The sequence below is a fragment of the Herpailurus yagouaroundi genome, unplaced genomic scaffold (genome assembly GCF_014898765.1).
Source record: "Herpailurus yagouaroundi ecotype Mexico unplaced genomic scaffold, PumYag 196, whole genome shotgun sequence".
NCBI classification, from domain to species: domain Eukaryota; kingdom Metazoa; phylum Chordata; class Mammalia; order Carnivora; family Felidae; genus Herpailurus; species Herpailurus yagouaroundi.
The window spans coordinates 13529962-13549763 of NW_024412427.1; the positions used below are offsets into that span (position 1 = coordinate 13529962).

At 40.1% G+C, this 19802-nt stretch overlaps 1 protein-coding gene across 8 annotated transcripts in view; it reads right to left on the reverse strand.

The window, feature by feature from the left end:
* The window catches only part of TPX2 (TPX2 microtubule nucleation factor), a 66066-nt gene that overhangs the window by 10705 nt on the left and 35559 nt on the right, over positions 1–19802 (reverse strand). For all 8 annotated transcript variants that reach the window (XM_040447392.1, XM_040447391.1, XM_040447396.1 and 5 more), the window contains 7 exons: positions 18768–18919; positions 16388–16556; positions 12190–12331; positions 10918–11134; positions 2230–2325; positions 782–958; positions 202–348 (listed from right to left, as the gene is read on the reverse strand). In XM_040447392.1, the coding sequence (XP_040303326.1) occupies positions 202–348; positions 782–958; positions 2230–2325; positions 10918–11134; positions 12190–12331; positions 16388–16556; positions 18768–18919 (1100 nt within the window). The remainder of the gene's footprint in view (positions 1–201; positions 349–781; positions 959–2229; positions 2326–10917; positions 11135–12189; positions 12332–16387; positions 16557–18767; positions 18920–19802) is intronic.

Consider the following 19802-nt stretch of genomic DNA (forward strand, 5'->3'; position numbering starts at 1 on the left):
TAATAATAATACTAAAAATAAAAAAGTATTTACTATCTGGTCTTTTACAGTAAAAGGCTACTGACCTCTGATTTACAGTAAGAGCCCCTGAAATAATTCAGGATGTTAGCTCCCAAATGAATTTCAATGTAGTGGGTCTATGTATTCTAACCAACCAACAACGAAGCAATGAACATTTTGGCTGCTCTTCCCATCTCCCACCTGGTGCTTCCAAGTCTGTGCCTTCAGAGCACCTCTTCTGTCAGTCTCCAAGCAGAAAGGCTCAATCTGAGTTGTGTTCTTCACCTTCTTCTCTGGCAGGTTAATAGTGTCAAAATGAGGCAAAGGAAGTGCTTTGAACTTGGGCACCTAATAGAAAGGAAAACATAAGATTTAAAATCCTAAGGTCTCTCTAGCTAGAAAGCAAGAACTGCTCCAGAATATTTGAATGAATCTGAAAAATAGGAAAGGACGGTTTTCAAAGCAGTATGGTATGAACAGCAGAAAGAGTAATGGGCTCAAAAGAGCCCATTAGGGCTCTAAGTTATTCTAGAATAACCTAGGAGAATCTAGGTTATTCTCCTAATATTCTCCCAATAACTGGTAGCACAATCATGGGCAAGTCACTTAATCTCCTTGTGGCAGAAGGGTTATTAAAAACTTGCCCTATTTGTACTTCATAAGGTTCTTAGAGGGATCAAAGGAAGTCAATGATTTTATAGTTAAAAGTGCAACATAAAAGATTATCTTTGACAGATGAAAGGATAGTATTATGTTACTTGCAGAAAATGGAAACACCTACCTCCCCTTTCTGCAGTTCTTTTATTTTCTTCTCCTTCTGTAACTGACGTTCTTTGTCTCGAGAATCAAAAGAGAAAGGGCATATTTCCACAGTTCTTGCTTCTGGGATTTGGGGCTTAAAAGGTACCCCATAATGTGGCACAGGTTGAGCTCTTATCACCACCGGCTCCTCCTCTTCCTAAGGGAAAAACTAGTTTAGACACAAGCTCTCTCTCACCTCCTCAGAATACAGAGTCAGAAAACACTACATGAGAGAAGAGGCATTAATTAAGGCAAGTCACTCAACCCCCTAGGTTACCTCGCTTCTTTTTTTTCTTCATTTTTTTTTTTTTTTTAACATTTATTTATTTTTGAGAGACAGAGAGAGGCAGAGCATGACCAGGGAGGGGGAGAGAGAGAGAGACACACACAGAATCCGAAGGAGGCTCCAGGCTCTGAGCTGTTTGTTAGCACAGAGCCCGACACAGGGCCCAAACTCACTGCAAGACCATGACCTGAGCCGAAGTCGGACACTCAACCGACTGAGCCACCCAGTTGCCCCACCTCGCTTCCTTTTCTATCAAAGAGGGATAATACCTAAGTTACCTACCACTTCTCAGGGGTGAGACCGGTGTGGAAACATTTGATGAAGGACTAACACAATTACTACTCTTAAAGGATCTCACGTTTTTACAAAGGAAGGTTGTAAAAATGAAATGAGATCAAACAGCGTGAACAAAATGGAGAACAGAAGAGAGGTACTAACCAAGCATATACCTTGGCCTCTTCTTTGACCCAGCCTCCAGACTCCACTAAAACATGTGACTGGGAGTTAATGGTTGCCAAACCCAGAATAGGACCAAGTAAGTTGTTTGGGTTCAAGCTGGTAACATAAGATTACTGTGTATTTTAGTTTCAAATGAACCTATAAAAAGGCTTATGCTTGAGATCTGCTATAAAATTACCCTAACTCTGGATATTTATAGATAAAATGGGAGATGTAACAAGAAACTAGCCTGATCAATGACAGTTCACGTATTCCAATTTCATGAACCATCATCACCACACAGTAAGTAACCTTAACAACCCTTGGGTTGGTGGAGATTGGATAGGGCGGATGTAACTGCTTAGTGTGAATTTTAAAAGTCCCTCGCTGAATGGTGACAATAGCTCAGGCAAAATAAAATACAAGGCTTGGCAAATTTTGATTCAAGTTATGACAGGCTGATTTTCAATGCTATAGAAAAGGACAAGCCTCCAATAAGTTGCAACCAGTTACTACTGAAAGCCAGAAGATTCATACCCTTACCAACTACTTTGCTCTAGAGGGGGAGCAAAAAAGATGATCTGCCACTGTTAAAGACAACTCCAGATAAGAGTGACTGCCTTTGAATTCTATTACGTTTAAGAAAGAGCAATGCGTAGATGGATGGTGCAGAAGGAAGAAAAACCCTCCATCCCAGGAGTCACCTCATCTTCTTTGGTGGGCATTCGGATCCTGTTCTTCAATGCAAAGGCTGGTGACTTGGGGACAGTGATTGGAAGTACTTTCTTTTCAGGAACACCCTGCAAGGAGTAAGCAATTCAATTAGACATCCCAGAATAATATCTACTAGGCTGTGTGAGAAGATTAAATCCCTTTCTTAAAGGGGAATTCATAGACCAGGAATCAAACAAAGGCTAGTATGATGTTGCTGTCTACCCAAGTAAGACAAAAGCATACTGGAACACAGTGGCACTCCAAAGGTGGCCTAAAATAATATAAAAAACATATTATATGTTATATAAAAAATATAATAACAATAAAAAAATTTTTTTAAATTCTTTTTTAAATTGCAGTAAAGCCACACAAAAGTATATCATACAGCCATGAAAAAGAAATAAATCTGTTCCTGACATATTACAGTGTTCATAATGTTGAGAAGAGAGGAGGGACAGGTTGCTGAAATAGAGAATATTATTTTTTTTAATATATTATTTTTTCTTTTAAAAATATATATAAGTTAAGCATAAAAAACAAAATCTGGGAAGAACAACTGTTAACTCACACATCTCTTTGGGAGTGGATTAAGAGAGGCAATGAATTTTCTATATTGCATAATTCTTTTTTTTAAATCCTTATTTATTTTCAAGAGAGAGAGAACATGAGCAGGGGAGCAACAGAGAGAGAGGGAGACACAGAATCTGAAGCAGACTCCAGGCTCTGAGCTGTCAGCACAGAGCCCGACACAGGACTGGAACTCACGAGCTGCAAGATCATGACCTGAGCTGAAGTCGGACGCTGAACCGACTATAAACCCCAATATTCCGTAATTCTAAATATTCAACTACTTTGAGGATTTTTCCCTTCAAGATTCCAAAACACTGCCAACATTTCAAGTCTTTGCACACTGAATTATATGTACCATACTTTGCACATCATTCAAAACTAACATGTTTTAGAAAGTTGTTTCATAAGCATTTTCTAATTCTCACAGAATTTATACTCTATCGCAAATCTGGCAATTAATCCTAACTACAAAATGGTATCTCTTGGTCTCTTTTTTTAATGTTTATTTATTATTTTTTGAGAGAAAGAGAGAGAGAGAAAGCGAGCGCATGAGTGGGGAAGGGGCAGAGAGAAATCGGGATAGAGGATTTCTCCACGCTGCAGAGAGCCAATGTGGGTCTCAAACTCATGAATCATAATATCATGACCCACGCTTCTCTCTTGGTCTTTTTTTTTTAATGAAGTGGCCTTTTAATGAAGACCAGATCAATTGAAAAAAAAAATCAAGGGGTGCCTGGGTAGCTCAACTGGTTAAGCGTCCGACTCTTGATTTTGGCTCAGGTTATGATCTCACGGTTGTGGGACTGAGCTCCATGTCAGGCTCTGCACTGAGCGTGATGCCTATTTGGGATTCTCTCTCTCTCTGCACACACCCTCACCCCCTACCCACTGCTCACATGTGCCCATGTGTGCGCACTCTCTCTCTCTCAAAATAAACTTTAACAAAAAGAAAAAGCAAAACCATGCTCTTTAAAAAAAAAAAAAAGATCAAAACTGCAGCATTATATACAACAGCCAAACCATGGAAGCAGCCCAAGTGTCCACTGATAGTTAAATGGATAAAAAAGATGTGGCACACACACACAAATATTACTCAGCCATAAAAAAGAATGATATCTTGCCATTTCCAACAACATGTATGGAGCTAGAGAGTATAAAGCTAAGTGAAATAAGTCAGAGAAAGACAGATACCATATGATTTCACTCACATGTAGAATTTAAAAAACAAAACAAACAAGCAAAGGAAAAAAGAGAGAGAGAGGGACAAACCAAGAAAAAGACTTAACTATAGAGAACACACTGATGGTTACCAGAGGGAAAGAAAGTGGGGGAATGGGGGTTAAAGAGTACACTTACAATGATGAAAAAATGAAATGATTAAAAAAAATCAAAACCCTAAGCCATCCTCAATCAGTCCTTGTTACATTTACATGTGTATGTTGCCCACCCCCACCCCCCGCCCTCTACTCTGCTTCCTCTCCACCAGCCACACCACCTACTGCCTGTGCCACCCTACTAGCCTTGTAAGTCTTTCACCTTCTCATCTCACTCCTCTAATCCATCTTCTATATGCAGTCACAATTATTTGTCTAAGACACACTGGATCAAATAACTTCCTGACTTAAATTTCTTTAATGGCTCCTATGCTACCTATAACAGTATAACAAGTTCCTTGCCATGAAGTACAAGGCGCTTCACAATATGGGGCTCTGACTCCCCAGCCTTATCTCTCACCCTTCCCTACAGATTGCCCTCCAACCACTACAGGCAATTGCCAAAATGTTAATGCTGGTTCTCTCAACACCTTTGTGTTCTCTCTGAAATGCCCCAGCTGCTTGGAAACACCTAAGCTTTCTTTTCAAGCCTCCATGGAAGCACCTCCTCTTTTATAAAGGCTTTCAATTGATCTCTCCACTCCCAGAACCTATGAACTGACCTCTCTCTTTCCCTGTGTATGGTTCTATGACAATACATACGAAACTTCATAGCACTTGTGTGTTTAGATGTTCATCTGCTAGCCTTTGAGAGTGGGGACTATTATGCCATCAATCCCTAGTACCTAACAAAGATCATAGCAAGTATAAAGCAGTCAGTAAATGTTGAATAAATACAGTAAAAATGAAAACGGAATTTATACCTTGGACTCTACAACTCTTGGACTCAAAAAAATAAAACAAAATAAAATGAAACTCTTGGACTCTAATTTATAACTTGGGAAAGAGACTTCTTCTTAATCTCAACAATGCTGTAACTGCTCAAACCATGTTTGGAATGTCTTTCTTGGAATGGCCTTCACAGTCAGTTTTTAGGCAATGCGAGGTATACACCCAATCTTTTAAGCAAAACTTTCCACTCTATTATCTTGGACTATTTAGTTTTAGTTCCAAATTATTTAATACGCTCCTAAAAGCAAATTAATCTTTAAAATAAAAACACCTGCCATTGCTAAAGAGATCCAAAAGACTATGAGCCACAAGCTTCAAGCTTTCCCAAAAAAGCTTTGCACAGTATCAATCACTGGAAAGAATGTATACCCTGCCAAGGTGACTATTGTAAAGAGAATGCTCATTCTGCTGTGGAAGTTCTGTTTTCTAAAGAAAGCCGGGATCACTAGCACAGTGAAATCTCATTTAGCAGAACTTGTAATCATAGTGACAAAAGTCTGCGAAATGGGTTTTCAAATAATGCTTACTGTAAAACAACAGCAAAAGCCTATTGTTCTATACTGCCCTGGACAGGTGGCCACCAGCCTCTCTTACTTGAGCACACCCAGGGTATGTGGGAGCGGGAAGAATGTGAAGGAAGGAGCCAGAGGTTGGTTCTAGCCCAGTTCTGATTCCAACTGCATAACCTGGGGCACACGAGATAGCCTTCTAGGCCTTGGATTGCTTTTTTTTTTCTTTTCAAAACATAAAGTAATAGAAATAAATACCTGAGAATTCATTTAGTTCTAAAGTAATCCCTCTTTTCCTTCCCCCCACCCTTTCCATCCACCCAGCAGAGATGTGCATTTTATTTTCTTTTTAATTTTTTTTTAACATTTATTATTGAGAGACAGAGAGGCACAGAGCATGAGCAGGGGAGGGGTAGAGAGAGGGGGAGACACAGAATCTGAAGCAGGCTCCAGGCTCTGAGCTGTCAGCACAAGGGCTCAAACTCACAAACTGCGAGATCATGACCTGAGCCGAAGTCGGTCACTTAACCAACTGAGCCACCCAGGCGCCCCCAAAGATGTGCATTTTAAAAGAAGAGCAATGGAAATCTCTAACAAATAAGCCTCGAAAGAGGTATTTATGAGTGGGCTCAATCCTCATTAATTGGGGGAGAGGAAAGGGTGATTTGTGGATATCAACTGTGCAGCAAATACCCACCCACACCCCATCTCCACTGCAATCAATGCCAACCAACTGGGGGCTCAATCAGAAATAAACATATATTGGGTTTCTTAAAACAACAGTCGTCTTATTTTGCTATTTAAAAAAATTTTTGTAATGTTTATTTATTTTGAGAGAGAGGGAGAGAGAGAGAATGCATGCAAGCATGGGAGGGGCAGAGAGACAGGGAGAGAGAGAATCCCAAGCAGGTTCTGTGCTGTTAGCACAGAGCCCGATGCAGGGCTCAAACTCACAAAGCATGAGATCATGACCTGAGCCAAAATCAAGAGTCAGAGGCTTAACCGACTGAGCCACCCAGGCACCCCTTGTTTTAGTATTTTCAGTTTTCCTAGTTGTAAGCTCCTTGAAGGCAGGGATGTCCTCATTTACATCCCTTTGCATTCTCCACAGTACCTACGAGAAGTAGTAATTGTTCGACGAACATACATTGATTGAACTGTGAAAGCTTTGAGGATGTGTGCTATGTTTTCCCATCTTTGAATTCCCAGAATATAGACTGGTGCATTTCAGCTCTTACTCTTACTCAGTTATCCAACATTGGATGCTACATGCAGGGGATACAAAAATGAACAAGACAGACATACACAGTCCCTGTTCTCAGGGAGCTCACGTTCTCATGCAGGAAAGAGACAATGAAAAAGTAACAAATCAGGTATTCCCTGATTTTCACAAGTGCTCTGAGGAAATCTGGCAGAATGTGGAGCTAAAGGATAACAGGGGAAGTTCCTAACAGGAAGTTCTGGGAAGGTACCGTAAAGTGATATGTGTTAGAAGTACGCAATGTGAGTAGGCAGAAGGCGCATTTAGGAAAAGCAGCCCAGGATAGGGGAGCAGGTATTAGGGGTGAGCACTTCTCCCTATGGCAGGATATGGCCCCAAATGCCCTGCCACAAGAGCAGTTAGGAAATTACTATGAAGCAATATTATCTCAGGGAGTATGGGGGGGGGGGGGGTAAAAAAAAAAAGCCTGATGGTCTCCCCAAGTCATCCCTAAAATATCACTGCTAAAATTATTCCCTGGCCTCACCAACACCACATCCACCTCTGTGGTGCCCCGGTTCCCCACTAGATGTCGGCACCAAGTTCACATTTCACACCCTTGAGCTCAAGGTTTTCATCACTCCACCTCTGCCCCAAGAGGCCTTTTTTCATCTCTGCCTCACAGCCCACTGCTGCCCAAGCCCATCTCTCATCAGCCCCATTGTCTCCTTGCCACCTATCAACCACAAGTTTAAGAGCACAAGAAACACCGTAAGGACACACAAAAAGAGCTTCAGCACTAGAGGGGCAAGGATGAAGAACAGTGGTGAACAGACCAGATGAATTTGGGCTCTGGGAAGCAGGCTCTTCTGTTCTGAGAGTCCAGAAGTAGAAGTTAAGGGACCTAATCTCAATTCTACCAGCAACTTTTAAAAATGATCCTATGGGCAAGCTGCATTCCCCTTTCAAAGCCTCTCTTTCTAAAAAATGAAGAGGGTGAAAGAATACACCTAATGCTTCCTATGCTTTGCTTCTCTAGAAACCAAGAGTTGAAGTGCAATCACTGGAACTTTCAGAAGGGAGAGTTGCAAATGGCCAGTATCGAACTCAAAAACTGAGTTTGCCAAAATAAATGATGGTAGAATAAGCAAGTATTCAAGGAGATGGTGGGTTCACATCCTGGCTCTGCATACTAGATACCTCCTATTGTCTCTTCCTCATCTGAAAAACAGGAATAAAGATAAAACCTGCCTCTTAAGAATTGTTGCAAGAAGACAACAATCTACATAAAACGCTCGGCATGAGGAGAGCATGTGAGAAAATGACAGTTATTACTATTAACAACATAACTGCTTACTGTATGTCAGACACTAATTTCTCACTGGGGCTCTCTCTAATCTATGCTGCACATAACAAATCAAAACTCCAGGGGTGGGGCCCAGGAATCTGTTTATGTAATAAGATCCCCAGAGGATTCTGAGAACCAGCTGGATTTGGCAAACACTTCCCTGGAGCGTACCACATCAATTCAGTTGCATCTTACTTACCTAGTGCTTTGCTGATATGTTTATCCAGAATTCTCAACAAGGCATAAACTAGTACAAGGCTACTCTAAGATCTCACTTAACTAAATCTTACCGAACTCTAGGCACCCTTCCCCACATACAAGTTCACCCTAGCATGTCCAAAGTGCAACAAACTGCCAGCCCAATTTCCTAAATCAGGGTTTCTAAAATCAAAGTTCAGGTAAGACAGATATCATGGAAGAGGATGTTAAGTGGGATGCAGACTATTTTTTTTTTTTAATAGTCACATATTTCCCAAGACCTTTCTATTTAAAAAGGTACCTTCTATTTTAATACAAGAGTACAGACCCTGAAACCATATACCTAGAATCTATCCAGCTCTGCCACTGGCTAGTTAGTGATCTTGGGAAAGTTATTTAACTATTATATTTCCTAACTATAAAACAGACTGATAATAGGACCTAGAGTGTTTACCTCAAGAGTTATTATGAGAATTAAGTTACTATATAAATTATGAGAATTAAGTAAGTTATTATATAAATTGAGGAGCATAGAATAAAACTTGGCACATAATAAGCTTCATATATTAGCTGTTAGTATTATTATTCATGGCAAAAAGTACTGGTTTTCCATTTACACAATGATTTATATGCTCCCTTTAAAATTACTTTAGGGGCGTCTGGGTAGCTCAGTCGGTTAAGTATCTGACTCTTGATTTCAGCTCAGGTCATGATCTCATGGTCCGTGAGATTGAGCCCTGGTCGATCTGCTGACAGCACAGAGCCTGCTTGGGATTTTCTCTCTCTCAAAAACAAATAAATAAACATTGAAAAAAAAAATAAAATTACTTTAAAAATTAGTCAATTTTAAGAATATATAAAGTCAATACTGGTAATATGAGATACAAGGATATAGTAAAAATCAAAAGGGTAAAAGTGAATTAAATAAAAACCAAAGCTTTGTAGCAGGGGGGGAAGCCAGGAGCTTAGAGAAAAAGATGTTACTAAAAGCAAGGTACTAAATGCATGTTACAAAAGCCTTGAAGAAGTAACTTCTCTTCTCTGGGCCTTGATTTTCTAGTGTGTAAAATGAAAACATTGAACCCTTCTGCTAGGCTCTAGGATTCTGAAGTTTGCATATAACCTACATTTCCCTTGTTACATTCAGAGCATTTTCCTCAGTGGGTAATGACAAAGGGCAAATGACAGCATAGGACTTGGAGAATGATCACTTGTGTGGGAAGAGGTTTCTTAGAAGTTTGTGCAACAGAATTTGGCCTATAGTACTTGTGCATCAAGGAAAGAACAGGAAAGGAAAAAGCATCGTGAATAGAAAAGAGGTCTCATATGCAGTAAGCCATAAAGGTGGGAAGAAGGGAAGAACTATTTCTAAGCATTACTGTGCTTTCTTAAAGCCTGGAAAATATAACTTTGGATTGCTTCTGACTTAGTGCTAAGAAAATGGAATAAACAGAAGTGCCTGGCTAGCTCAGTCAGAGCAGCATGCGACTCTTGATCTTGGGGTTGTGAGTTTAAGCACTATGATGGGTGTAGAGATTACTAAGAAATAAAACCTTAAAAACAACAACAACAACAACAACAAAACTAAGTACACGGACCAAGGTAATAATATATTTTGATGCAGTTTCACTTAAAACCATGGTGACTCAAAAGGGCAAGCAAAAAGAAAGAAAACAGAAAAAGAGAGTTCTTAGTACCTGGATATAAGTCAGTCCAATACAGGAAGAAGGTGTTTCCCTACCTGCACAGAAATATATCTAAAAACCATCTTTGCACTTATGTAGATGAACCCTATTATTCTTTGTGGCATCTCTTCCTAATTGTATGTTTTCCCTAAATTCCTGACTATATGCCCACCATCACATTATAACCCACTTCTCTAATCTCATTTCCAGTTGCTCCTCTTGATATACTGTACTTCTTTTCTGTAGCTTAAATGAGCCACCCACCTGCTTCCCAGTAGCCACCCTGTGTTTTCTACCTTTAGGCTTTTATGTTACTTCCACTGCCTGGAATGCTCTGCCAGTCCATTTCACTTGTATTTCTGAGAGTCCAAAATCTACCATACAATGGAGAGGCAATATAACAAAGTATTAAGATCATGAACTCTGGAGCAGAGTGCCTGAGTTCTTATCTCTGCTCCACCATTCACTAGCTGAATGGCCTAGGAATGCCACTTAACCTCCCTGTGCCTCAAGTGCCTCATCTGAAACCAGTGATAATTACAGTAAATCACCTGAAGGCATTGTGGTTAAAATGAATGGGTTAATACACAGAAGGGGCTTAGAGGAGCGTTTATTTAGCACATAGTGAAAGCGTCAGCTATTATGACAGTGACAACACATGATGAGGACGATGTGAAGACTCAGGTCATATGCTCTGTCCTCCACAGAGCATTCCCTGAACCTCCTGTCTGGAAGAAATCATTATCTCCTTTGAGTTCCTACAGTACTATTAACTGTCACCGCTCTTAGAATACTTCTAATTTTATATTATTTATACATGTTGTCTCCCTTACTTGACTTTAAGTTTCCTGAGAGCAAAATCCACCTGACTTGTCTCTTATCACCTACAGTTCCTAATACAATGCCCTGATCATAGTATCTACTAAAACATTTGTGAACAGGGAGATATTTGGTCATGAGAAGGATATTTCTGCCAGCATACAGGGCCTTAACCATTCTTACCACAACATCTTCCAAGATTTTAGTAGGGCAAGGTCTAGAATGAAATTCAAAGTGTTCATCCTCAGATTTCTTCTTGGACTCCCGCTCCTGGATTCTTTTCTCAATTTCCAAATCAAAGCCAATAGGCTGAGTGGGTGGCTTCACAGGTGGTTTCTTGGGCAAGATGGGCCCACCTTCAAGAATTCTGGGATCAAGTTCCCGTGCTTTGAATTTGTATCTGTAAGATAAGAGTTTAAATGACACCACAAAAAAATGTTTTTAATAAAATAAAAATTACACAAACAACAAAGCAGGTCTAAAACAGAAAAATAATTATTATGATTACCCAAGCACAGCAAAATTTTGACTCATTCCATAGCCATTGTCTCTACCTCCAGAACAAAGAATAAAGGAGCCAGTCCTAACACTCCTACCACTTTAAAGACTGGGATTTCTCTTCCCAGAGGAAGCTGCCCCTCCTCAAAAGAAGTACAAAAAGGAATGAAAGAAGGATACAGGAGACAAACTCCAGTGCTAACCACACTTTGTTCCAGTTTCCTCCACCAATAATAGCTGTAACGAGCCCTTGGGTAGCCATAAAGGGTGGGATCTACCTCAACTAAGTTCAGAGGACACTCCTTAGTTGGAATCCTGAGTAAGTTTGCCTACCCCCTTCGTTTTTACCACTTTATGTTCCAGGATATCTGCATATTCCCACTTCTCTCTCTCTTTTTTTTTTTAATATTTTATTTTTAAGTAAACTCTACATCCAGCATGGGACTCATACAACCCTGTGATCAAAAGTCCCATGCTCTACCAACTAAGCCAGCCAGGTGCCTCCTACCCCCACCCCCTTCTGATTTTTTAATCACAGAGGCAGGGGCACAGACTACAGAGCCTGTAACTCAAATGCCATAAATTCCCATGACAAGAAAAACAGCAACTATCCCCATTATAGAACTGAAAAGAAAGCAGCCAAGGGCACCTGGGTGGCTCAATCGGTTAAGTGTCTGACTCTTAGTTTTGGCACAGGTCATGATTTCATGGTTGGTGAGTTCAAGCCCCACATCAGGGTCTGCGCTGACAGCATGGAGCCTGCTTGGGATTCTCTCCCTCCCTCTCTCTCTCTGGCCCTCCCCTACTTGCACTCTCTCTCTCTCAAAATAAATAAATAAAACTAAAAAAACCCCCAAACATACATATATATGTACATATATACGCACATATATATGATTGAAAAGAAAGCAGGCAGATTCTTGGAACTCTTCCTCAAATACTGCCAGTTGGACTTACTGTTGCAGTTTCTCAAGCTCCTCAGCCTCTTGATCCGCTGCACTTTTGCAGGTCACTGGCCTTGTGCGCTGTTTGGTTTGCAGCACAGGAGTCTGTGGATCTCTGGATATCTTGACCACAGCAGACTTGGACGGTAACAGAGCTGTAAACCAAGATCACAGACATTCACCTAGCTCCCAAGACTCCCAGCACACTATAGGTGCTGACTCAGCTAGGCAGCCCAGAGATGACAAATCAGAGTGGCTGCCCTCCACACTCAGCTCAGCTCATGTCAGTCAACCTGACAAACATGCAGCCCCTTCTTCCCTGTCACTCTTTACTGAGGGGTATGATGAAGGTAGTCTTTGGTTAAACTCTACTATCATCTTCTGAACGTAAAATCCATTTGTGTCTGATGGATTCCTTATCACTGCACAGGCATGTACTGCCTTTCTATTCACAATGCCAACTATTTTGCTTATTACTGACACATAAGACTTTTGTTTATTCCAGCTTTAAAATAAGGTCTTTCTAAAGATCAAGTAATGACTCGCAATTTTGTGAATTTCCTAAATGCGTCTACATCAAAACATCATGACCTGTTCAAAGAAAGTCAAATAGAGAAAGTAAAAAGACTATGTCAAAGCATCAATCTTAAGACTACCACTACCATTCATAGACAATATTAATTACCTGACCAGAGGCAACCTTGCCAATTTTCATAATTACGTGGAATGAGTCCTCTAATTTAGATCTGGCCACATAACAGCAGGAGATACAAACCAAATCTATTAATTTTAGAAATAAGTCAGCCTTCCAACCAACGGAATGGGAAAAGATATTTGCAAATGACATATCGGTCAAAGGGCTAGTATCCAAAATCTATAAAGAGCTCACCAAACTCCACACCCGAAAAACAAATAACCCAGTGAAGAAATGGGCAGAAGACATGAATAGACACTTCTCTAAAGAAGACATCTGGATGGCCAACAGGCACATGAAAAGATGCTCAACGTCGCTCCTCATCAGGGAAATACAAATCAAAACCACACTCAGATATCACCTCACGCCAGTCAGAGTGGCCAAAATGAACAAATCAGGAGACTATAAATGCTGGAGAGGATGTGGAGAAACGGGAACCCTCTTGTACTGTTGGTGGGAATGCAAACTGGTGCAGCCACTCTGGAAAACAGTGTGGAGGTTCCTCAGAAAATTAAAAATAGACCTACCCTATGACCCAGCAATAGCACTGCTAGGAATTTACCCAAGGGATACAGGAGTACTGATGCATAGGGGCACTTGTACCCCAATGTTTATAGCAGCACTCTCAACAATAGCCAAACTATGGAAAGAGCCTAAATCTCCATCAACTGAGGAATGGAGAAAGAAATTGTGGTTTATATACACAATGGAGTACTACATGGCAATGAGAAAGAACGAAATATGGCCCTTTGTAGCAACGTGGATGGAACCGGAGAGTGTGATGCTAAGTGAAATAAGCCATACAGAGAAAGACAGATACCATATGTTTTCACTCTTATGTGGATCCTGAGAAACTTAACAGAAACCCATGGGGGAGGGGAAGGGGAAAAAAAAAAAAAAGAGGTTAGAGGGGGAGATAGCCAAAGCATAAGCGACTCTTAAAAACTGAGAACAAACTGAGGGTTGATGGGGGGTGGGAGGAAGGGGAGGGTGGGTGATGGGTATTGAGGAGGGCACCTTTTGGGATGAGCACTGGGTGTTGTATGGAAACCAATTTGACAATAAATTTCATATATTGAAAAAAAAAAAAAGAAATAAGTCAGCCTTCAAGTATACATATAACAATTATTTATAACTACATAAAGTTTTAAATAATCATTGCACAAAATACACCATCCACAAAAATAAAGTCAAAATAGATTAAGGACCTAAATGTGAGATCTGAAATCATAAAAGTCCTAGAAAAGAGCACAAACAGTAATTTCTCTGACATTGGCCGCAGCAACATTTTTCTAAATATGCCTGCCAAGGCAAGGGAAAAACAAGCAAAAATAAACTATTGGAACTATGTCAAAGTAAAAAGCTTTTGCATAGCAAAGGAAACAACAAAACTAAAAGACAACTTATGAAGGGGAAAAGATACTTGCAAACAACATATCCAATTAAGGGTTAGTATCTAAAATACATAAAGAACTTATACAACTCAACACCAACACCAAAAAAACACACACAAAACAAACAAACAAACCCACAAAAACCCAATAATCTAAAAATGGGCAAAAGACATGAGCAGACATTTCTCCACAAAAGACACAGATGGCCAAGGGACACATGAAAAGACGTTCATCACTCATCATCAGGAAACGCAAATCAAAAAACTACAATGAGAGATCACCTTACACCTGTCAGAATGGCTAAATCAAAAACATAAGAAACACAAGTGTTAGCAAGGATATGGAGAAAAAGGAACCCTCGTGCACTGTTGGTAGGAATGCAAACTAATAGAGCCACTGTGGAAAACAGTACAGAGGGTCATCAAAAAATTAAAAATAAAACTACCATGTGATCCAGTAATTCCACTACTGGGTATTTACCCAATGAATACAAAAACACTAATTTGAAAAGATATATGCACCCCTATGTTTAATGTAGCATTATTTACAATACCAAATTATGGAAGCAGCCCAAGGTGTCCACTGACAAATGAATGGATATATATATAACAGAATATTACTCAGCCATAAAAAAGAATGAAATCTTGCCATTTGCAACAACATGGTTGGATCTAGAGAATATAATGCTAAATGAAATAAATCAAAGACAAATACCATTTGATTTCACTTATATATGGAATTAAAAAAAAATAAAGGAAAAAAGAGACAAACCAAAAACAGATTCTTAACCATAGAGAAAAAAAAATGATGGTTACCTGGGGGGAGGTGGGTGGGAAATGGGTGAAATAGGTGAAGGGAGTTAAGAGTATACTTATCATGATGAGCACTGAGGAATGTATAGAATTGCTGAATCACTATAACTGAAACTAATACAACACCATATGTTAACCATATTGGAATTAAAAAAAATTTTTTTTAATTGCAGGAAATAATTTTTTTTCATTTGCCAGGACCAAGATTCTAAAAGCAGGGCGTATCAGACTCTAGAAGTCATATTATTATTTGGAAAGTCATGTTTAATATTTAAATTTCCACTAGGATAAAAAAAAGACATTTCACTATTTTTGTAATCTAAAATTTGACAAATGAACCCTGGAATATAATAACAATATTAATGCTGTACTTAAAGAAGCTTGCCTGGCTGCACTAAACAATGCCAATGCAAGGGCAGAAAACACTGAGACCTTCAAAGGCAAAACAACAAAATCCTGCTTTATCCAGAATGCTAGTCCTACATTCTAGACAACTATTTTACATGACTTCCATTTCTCAAACTTCTCTACTTTCCTTCTTGCAGTAATTATTTTCATAAAGACAAAAGCTAAGAGATTAGAATCCTCTCATGTGTTCATCCCAAACCTACAAACCCTCTGGCATTTGCACCCATTCTTCTCTCTTCTACCCTCCCTTCAAAGAACAAGCACTCCACCTGAGCTAAGTATCCCTCCTCCACCTGCTGGCACAGGGCCAATCACTGGTTATCTCCTTTCTGCCCCGGTTCTTCAACTTTTTTCACTGCCAGGGACTTCTCAGCTTACAGACATGCTCTACCTATCTCCCACATCTCTTCACTCTTGTGTGTCCCTCTACATTCATTACACTTACCATAATCTATAGTGCTCTGTTTCTCTCACTGAATTAGAAACTTAATGTTGAGCAGCACCAAGTCCATTTTGTTCACTGCTATAACTCCTACACTTCTATACCTGGTTTATAGTGGTGAAATTTGTTGAATGGTTGAACAAAAAGCACACAACCCTGAATGAATGGAATGTTTCCATTTTCTATAGTTAAGTAGCCGCACCAATACACCCTGACAAGTGGCAAAGGTATAATACCTGGCCAATTATTGACCAGGAGGATCAAGGTGGTTGATGTATATAAGTAGACAGATAGCCAGAGCGGGGAGTACAAAGATGCTCAACTGTGCACTTCTTGTCTGCATGTAGGCATATGAAATACTTTAGTTCAAAAGCTAGGATTTCAACTAAAGGCAAATTTATGTAAGCAAATGAAATCCTAGGGGAGGCTCCAACCAGCTATAATGTTGATATGAAACTTACTATCATCCTTCTTGCTCCTCAAGTGATATCTGTTAGGGGTTCGTTTATGAAAGGCTTCAACCTGCTGTGCGAGGGGCACGTACGTAGAAGTTGTTTCATCAAATGTTCTTTTCTTTCCTTGGGACAGGTTGAATGGCTTAATAATGGTGCACCCCTTAGTCACTCGAGCCTGTAAAGAAAGTTGGTCCTCAAATGAAGTGTTTTGGAAGAGCTCAGATCTACCATAAGCCGCATATTCAACACAGAGGATCAAAAGAAAAAAGGACTGTGGTAAAGTCAAGATTATTATGGGGCGCCTGGGTGGCTCAGTCGATTAAGTGTCCGACTTCAGCTCAGGTCGTGATCTCCCAGTTCATGAGTTCAAGCCCCGCATCGGGCTCTGTGCTGACAGCTCAGAGCTTGAAGCCTGCTTTGGATTCTGTATCTCCCTCTCTCTGCTCTGCCCCTGCTCATGCTCTCTCACTCTCTCTCTCAGAAATAAAGAAATGTTAAAAAAAAAATTTTTTTTTTTTTTAAATAAAAAGTCAAGATTATTATTCCTAAATTTGTCAGTCCTTGAGCAAAGGTTAAAACTAGTCTGTTCCCACCTTTTAAAAAAGGGAGAAAGGGGCTGGGGGGGGCGCCTGGGGAGCTTAGCTGGTTAAGTGTCCAACTCTTGATTTCAGTTCAGGTCATATCTCACAGTTTGTGGGTTTGAGCCATGTGGCTCAAAGCCACGTTCACGGGTTCTGCGCTGACAGCATGAGCCTGCTTAGGATTCTCTGTCTCCCTCTCTTTCTTCCCCTCTCCTGCTTAAGCACCTGTGCATGCTCACTCTCTTCTCTCAAAAATAAACATTAAAAAGAAGGGAGAAAGGATCTAGGGCTTAACAAATTATCTGTTCTGTAATAGTTAATAAGGTGATTTTTTTTCTCCAAGCATGTCAGTGTTTTGAAGCCAGCAAGAACAAGTTTTCTGAAAATTAGAAGGGAAAAAAAGCTGCAAATGTATTCCCCTCACCCTTAATCCCATTAAGAAAAAATTGATTTGGGTTCTGGGTCTGGATCAGGTCAGGCAACTGCCTGAATCAGAATCTCTGCAGACATCCTCCCCAAAACTGAGTGATGAAGGAGTCTAGTCCTTGGATGATTAACTTTCATAAAATTAGTCTCTGATTAGAAACAAAACTCTTTAAGGACCTACATCTCAAAGGAAGAAGCACAACACCAGGGTTTAAGACCGCAAAGGACTGACTTCAACAAGTAATGATGCTTACTGCAAATGCAAGAAGAAATTCTTATATTAGAATTTTTAGGGATGCCTGGGTGGCGCAGTCAGTTAAGTGTCCATCTCTTGATCTTGGCTTAGGTCATGATCTCTCGGTTCATGAGTTCAAGCCCCGCATCCCCACATCAGTTCCTGTACTAATGGTGCAGAGCCTGCTTAGGATTCTGTCTCTCCTTCTCTTTGCCTCTCCCCTGCTTGTGTGCCCTCTCTCTCTCTCTCTCAAATAAATAAAACTTACAAAAAATATTTTTTAGAATTTTTAAGTAGGATTCTTATCATTTTGTTAGATTTGAATGGTCTGCCCCAACCCCATTTCTTCCATAAGCCCTGTCATATATTGCACAAAACTTTGTAAACACAAGATTTTTTCAAGAATTTTGTAAGAGCACAAGCTGTAGCAAGCTGGCACCTACAATTTGCCACACAGAATTCTAAGTGCTTTATGTACATTCTTTTTCTATTTTTTTTATGTTTATTTTTGAGAGAGGCACAGAGTATGAGCAGGGGAGGGGCAGAGAGAGGGAGACACAGAATTTGAAACAGGCTACAGCTCTGAGCTGTCAGCACAGAGCCTGACGCAGTCTCAAACTCACAAACCGTGAGATCATGACCTGAGCTGAAGTCAGATGCTTAACCACCCATGCACTCCGCTTGCTTTCTTTCTTTCTTTTTTTTTTTTTTTAAGTTTATTTAACTATTTTTAGAGACAGAGAGAGAAAGTGCATGTGTGCACAAGTGGGGAAGGGGCAGAGAGAGAGAGGGAGAAAGAGTATCTCAAGCAGTTTCCGCACTGCCAGGCAGAGCTTGGTGAGGGGTTCAATCTCACAAATGTGAGATCATGACCTGTTCCAAGATCAAGAGTCAGATGCTTAAATGACTGAGTTACCAGGAGCTCCATATGTACATCCTTAATTCAGTTTTCACAGCAACTTAAGATGCTTCCCAGAGAGGCCGCATGACTTCTCCAAGATCACATAGCTAATGGGGCAGAGTGAGGGTTTAGAGCTACCTTAACTCAAAAACACGCTTCTCTCAATTATAGTGACCACAAGTAGTGCACCCGAAATCCTCCCTGAATTAGTAACAAGAATATCCATTTAGCCCATCAACTTACAGGAGACGGAGGATGCTTTCGCAGTTCAGATGTAAAATTCACTTCCTTATATTCCTCCTGGTTCTTAGGATGTTGTTTGATTCGCTCATCTGTGCGGAAGTGAAAGTCAACTGATTTGGTTACCTGGCTCACTGATTTCTTCACAGGTTGCCCTGAGTAAGAAGCAGAGTAAAACACACAGGTAACACTAAGAATAGAGAATATCAGTAAATCCCCTTTATCCAGTCCTTTTGATATTTCTATCATCATGGATCTTAATATTGTTCACTCTCTACACATAGCCCCAAATTTGAATCAGTGCTCAAGGACACTACTTACTATATGTACCTTATTCATTGAGCACTACTGGTGTGAGGACCTCTGGTCAGAGGCAAACTGCAAAGAGGTAGAACAGGGGAGAAGAATCCCATCTCCTAGGTGTAGTTATAGCTCTGGACACACAGTAACTGGAATACTTTTGACAAGAAAGGCTATGAATTGTCTTAAAAAGCACACTTAACATGTCTATGAAGGAAATCCTATAAACTCCAGGGGTGCTTTTTCAACTCAGTATTCAGGGCTTTATAGCTTTGACTCCACCAATAATAACTCTATGTATGCCAGAGCAAAGCAGAACTCTGACCCTTTCGCTCCCTCAGTCCTACTTGTCCTCTGTAGCTACAAGTGGATTCGCACAGCTGTCTTTTCCTCTGTCTAAAATTAAAATGGGAAAACAACAATAAAAAACTGGCATGCCCAATGGCTTTATCTTCTGTCTCAATCGTAATTCCTTCTTTTTCTAACACAAAGAAAAAGAATTAGAAAGGAAAAGGAGAGAGGAATCAGTTATCCTTGAAGAAATGAGGGAAGTTTTCATGGAAAAGGGCCCAAAAGATGGGTGTGAGTTCTACAGTTAGAGACAGAGAGCAACAGTGCGCTCTAAGAAAGGTCTGGTGTATATATATAATACCCCCCCCCATTTTTTTTTAAGTAACCTCTATGCCCAATATGGGGGCTTGAACTCACGATCCTGAGACCAAGAGTCACATGCTCTGT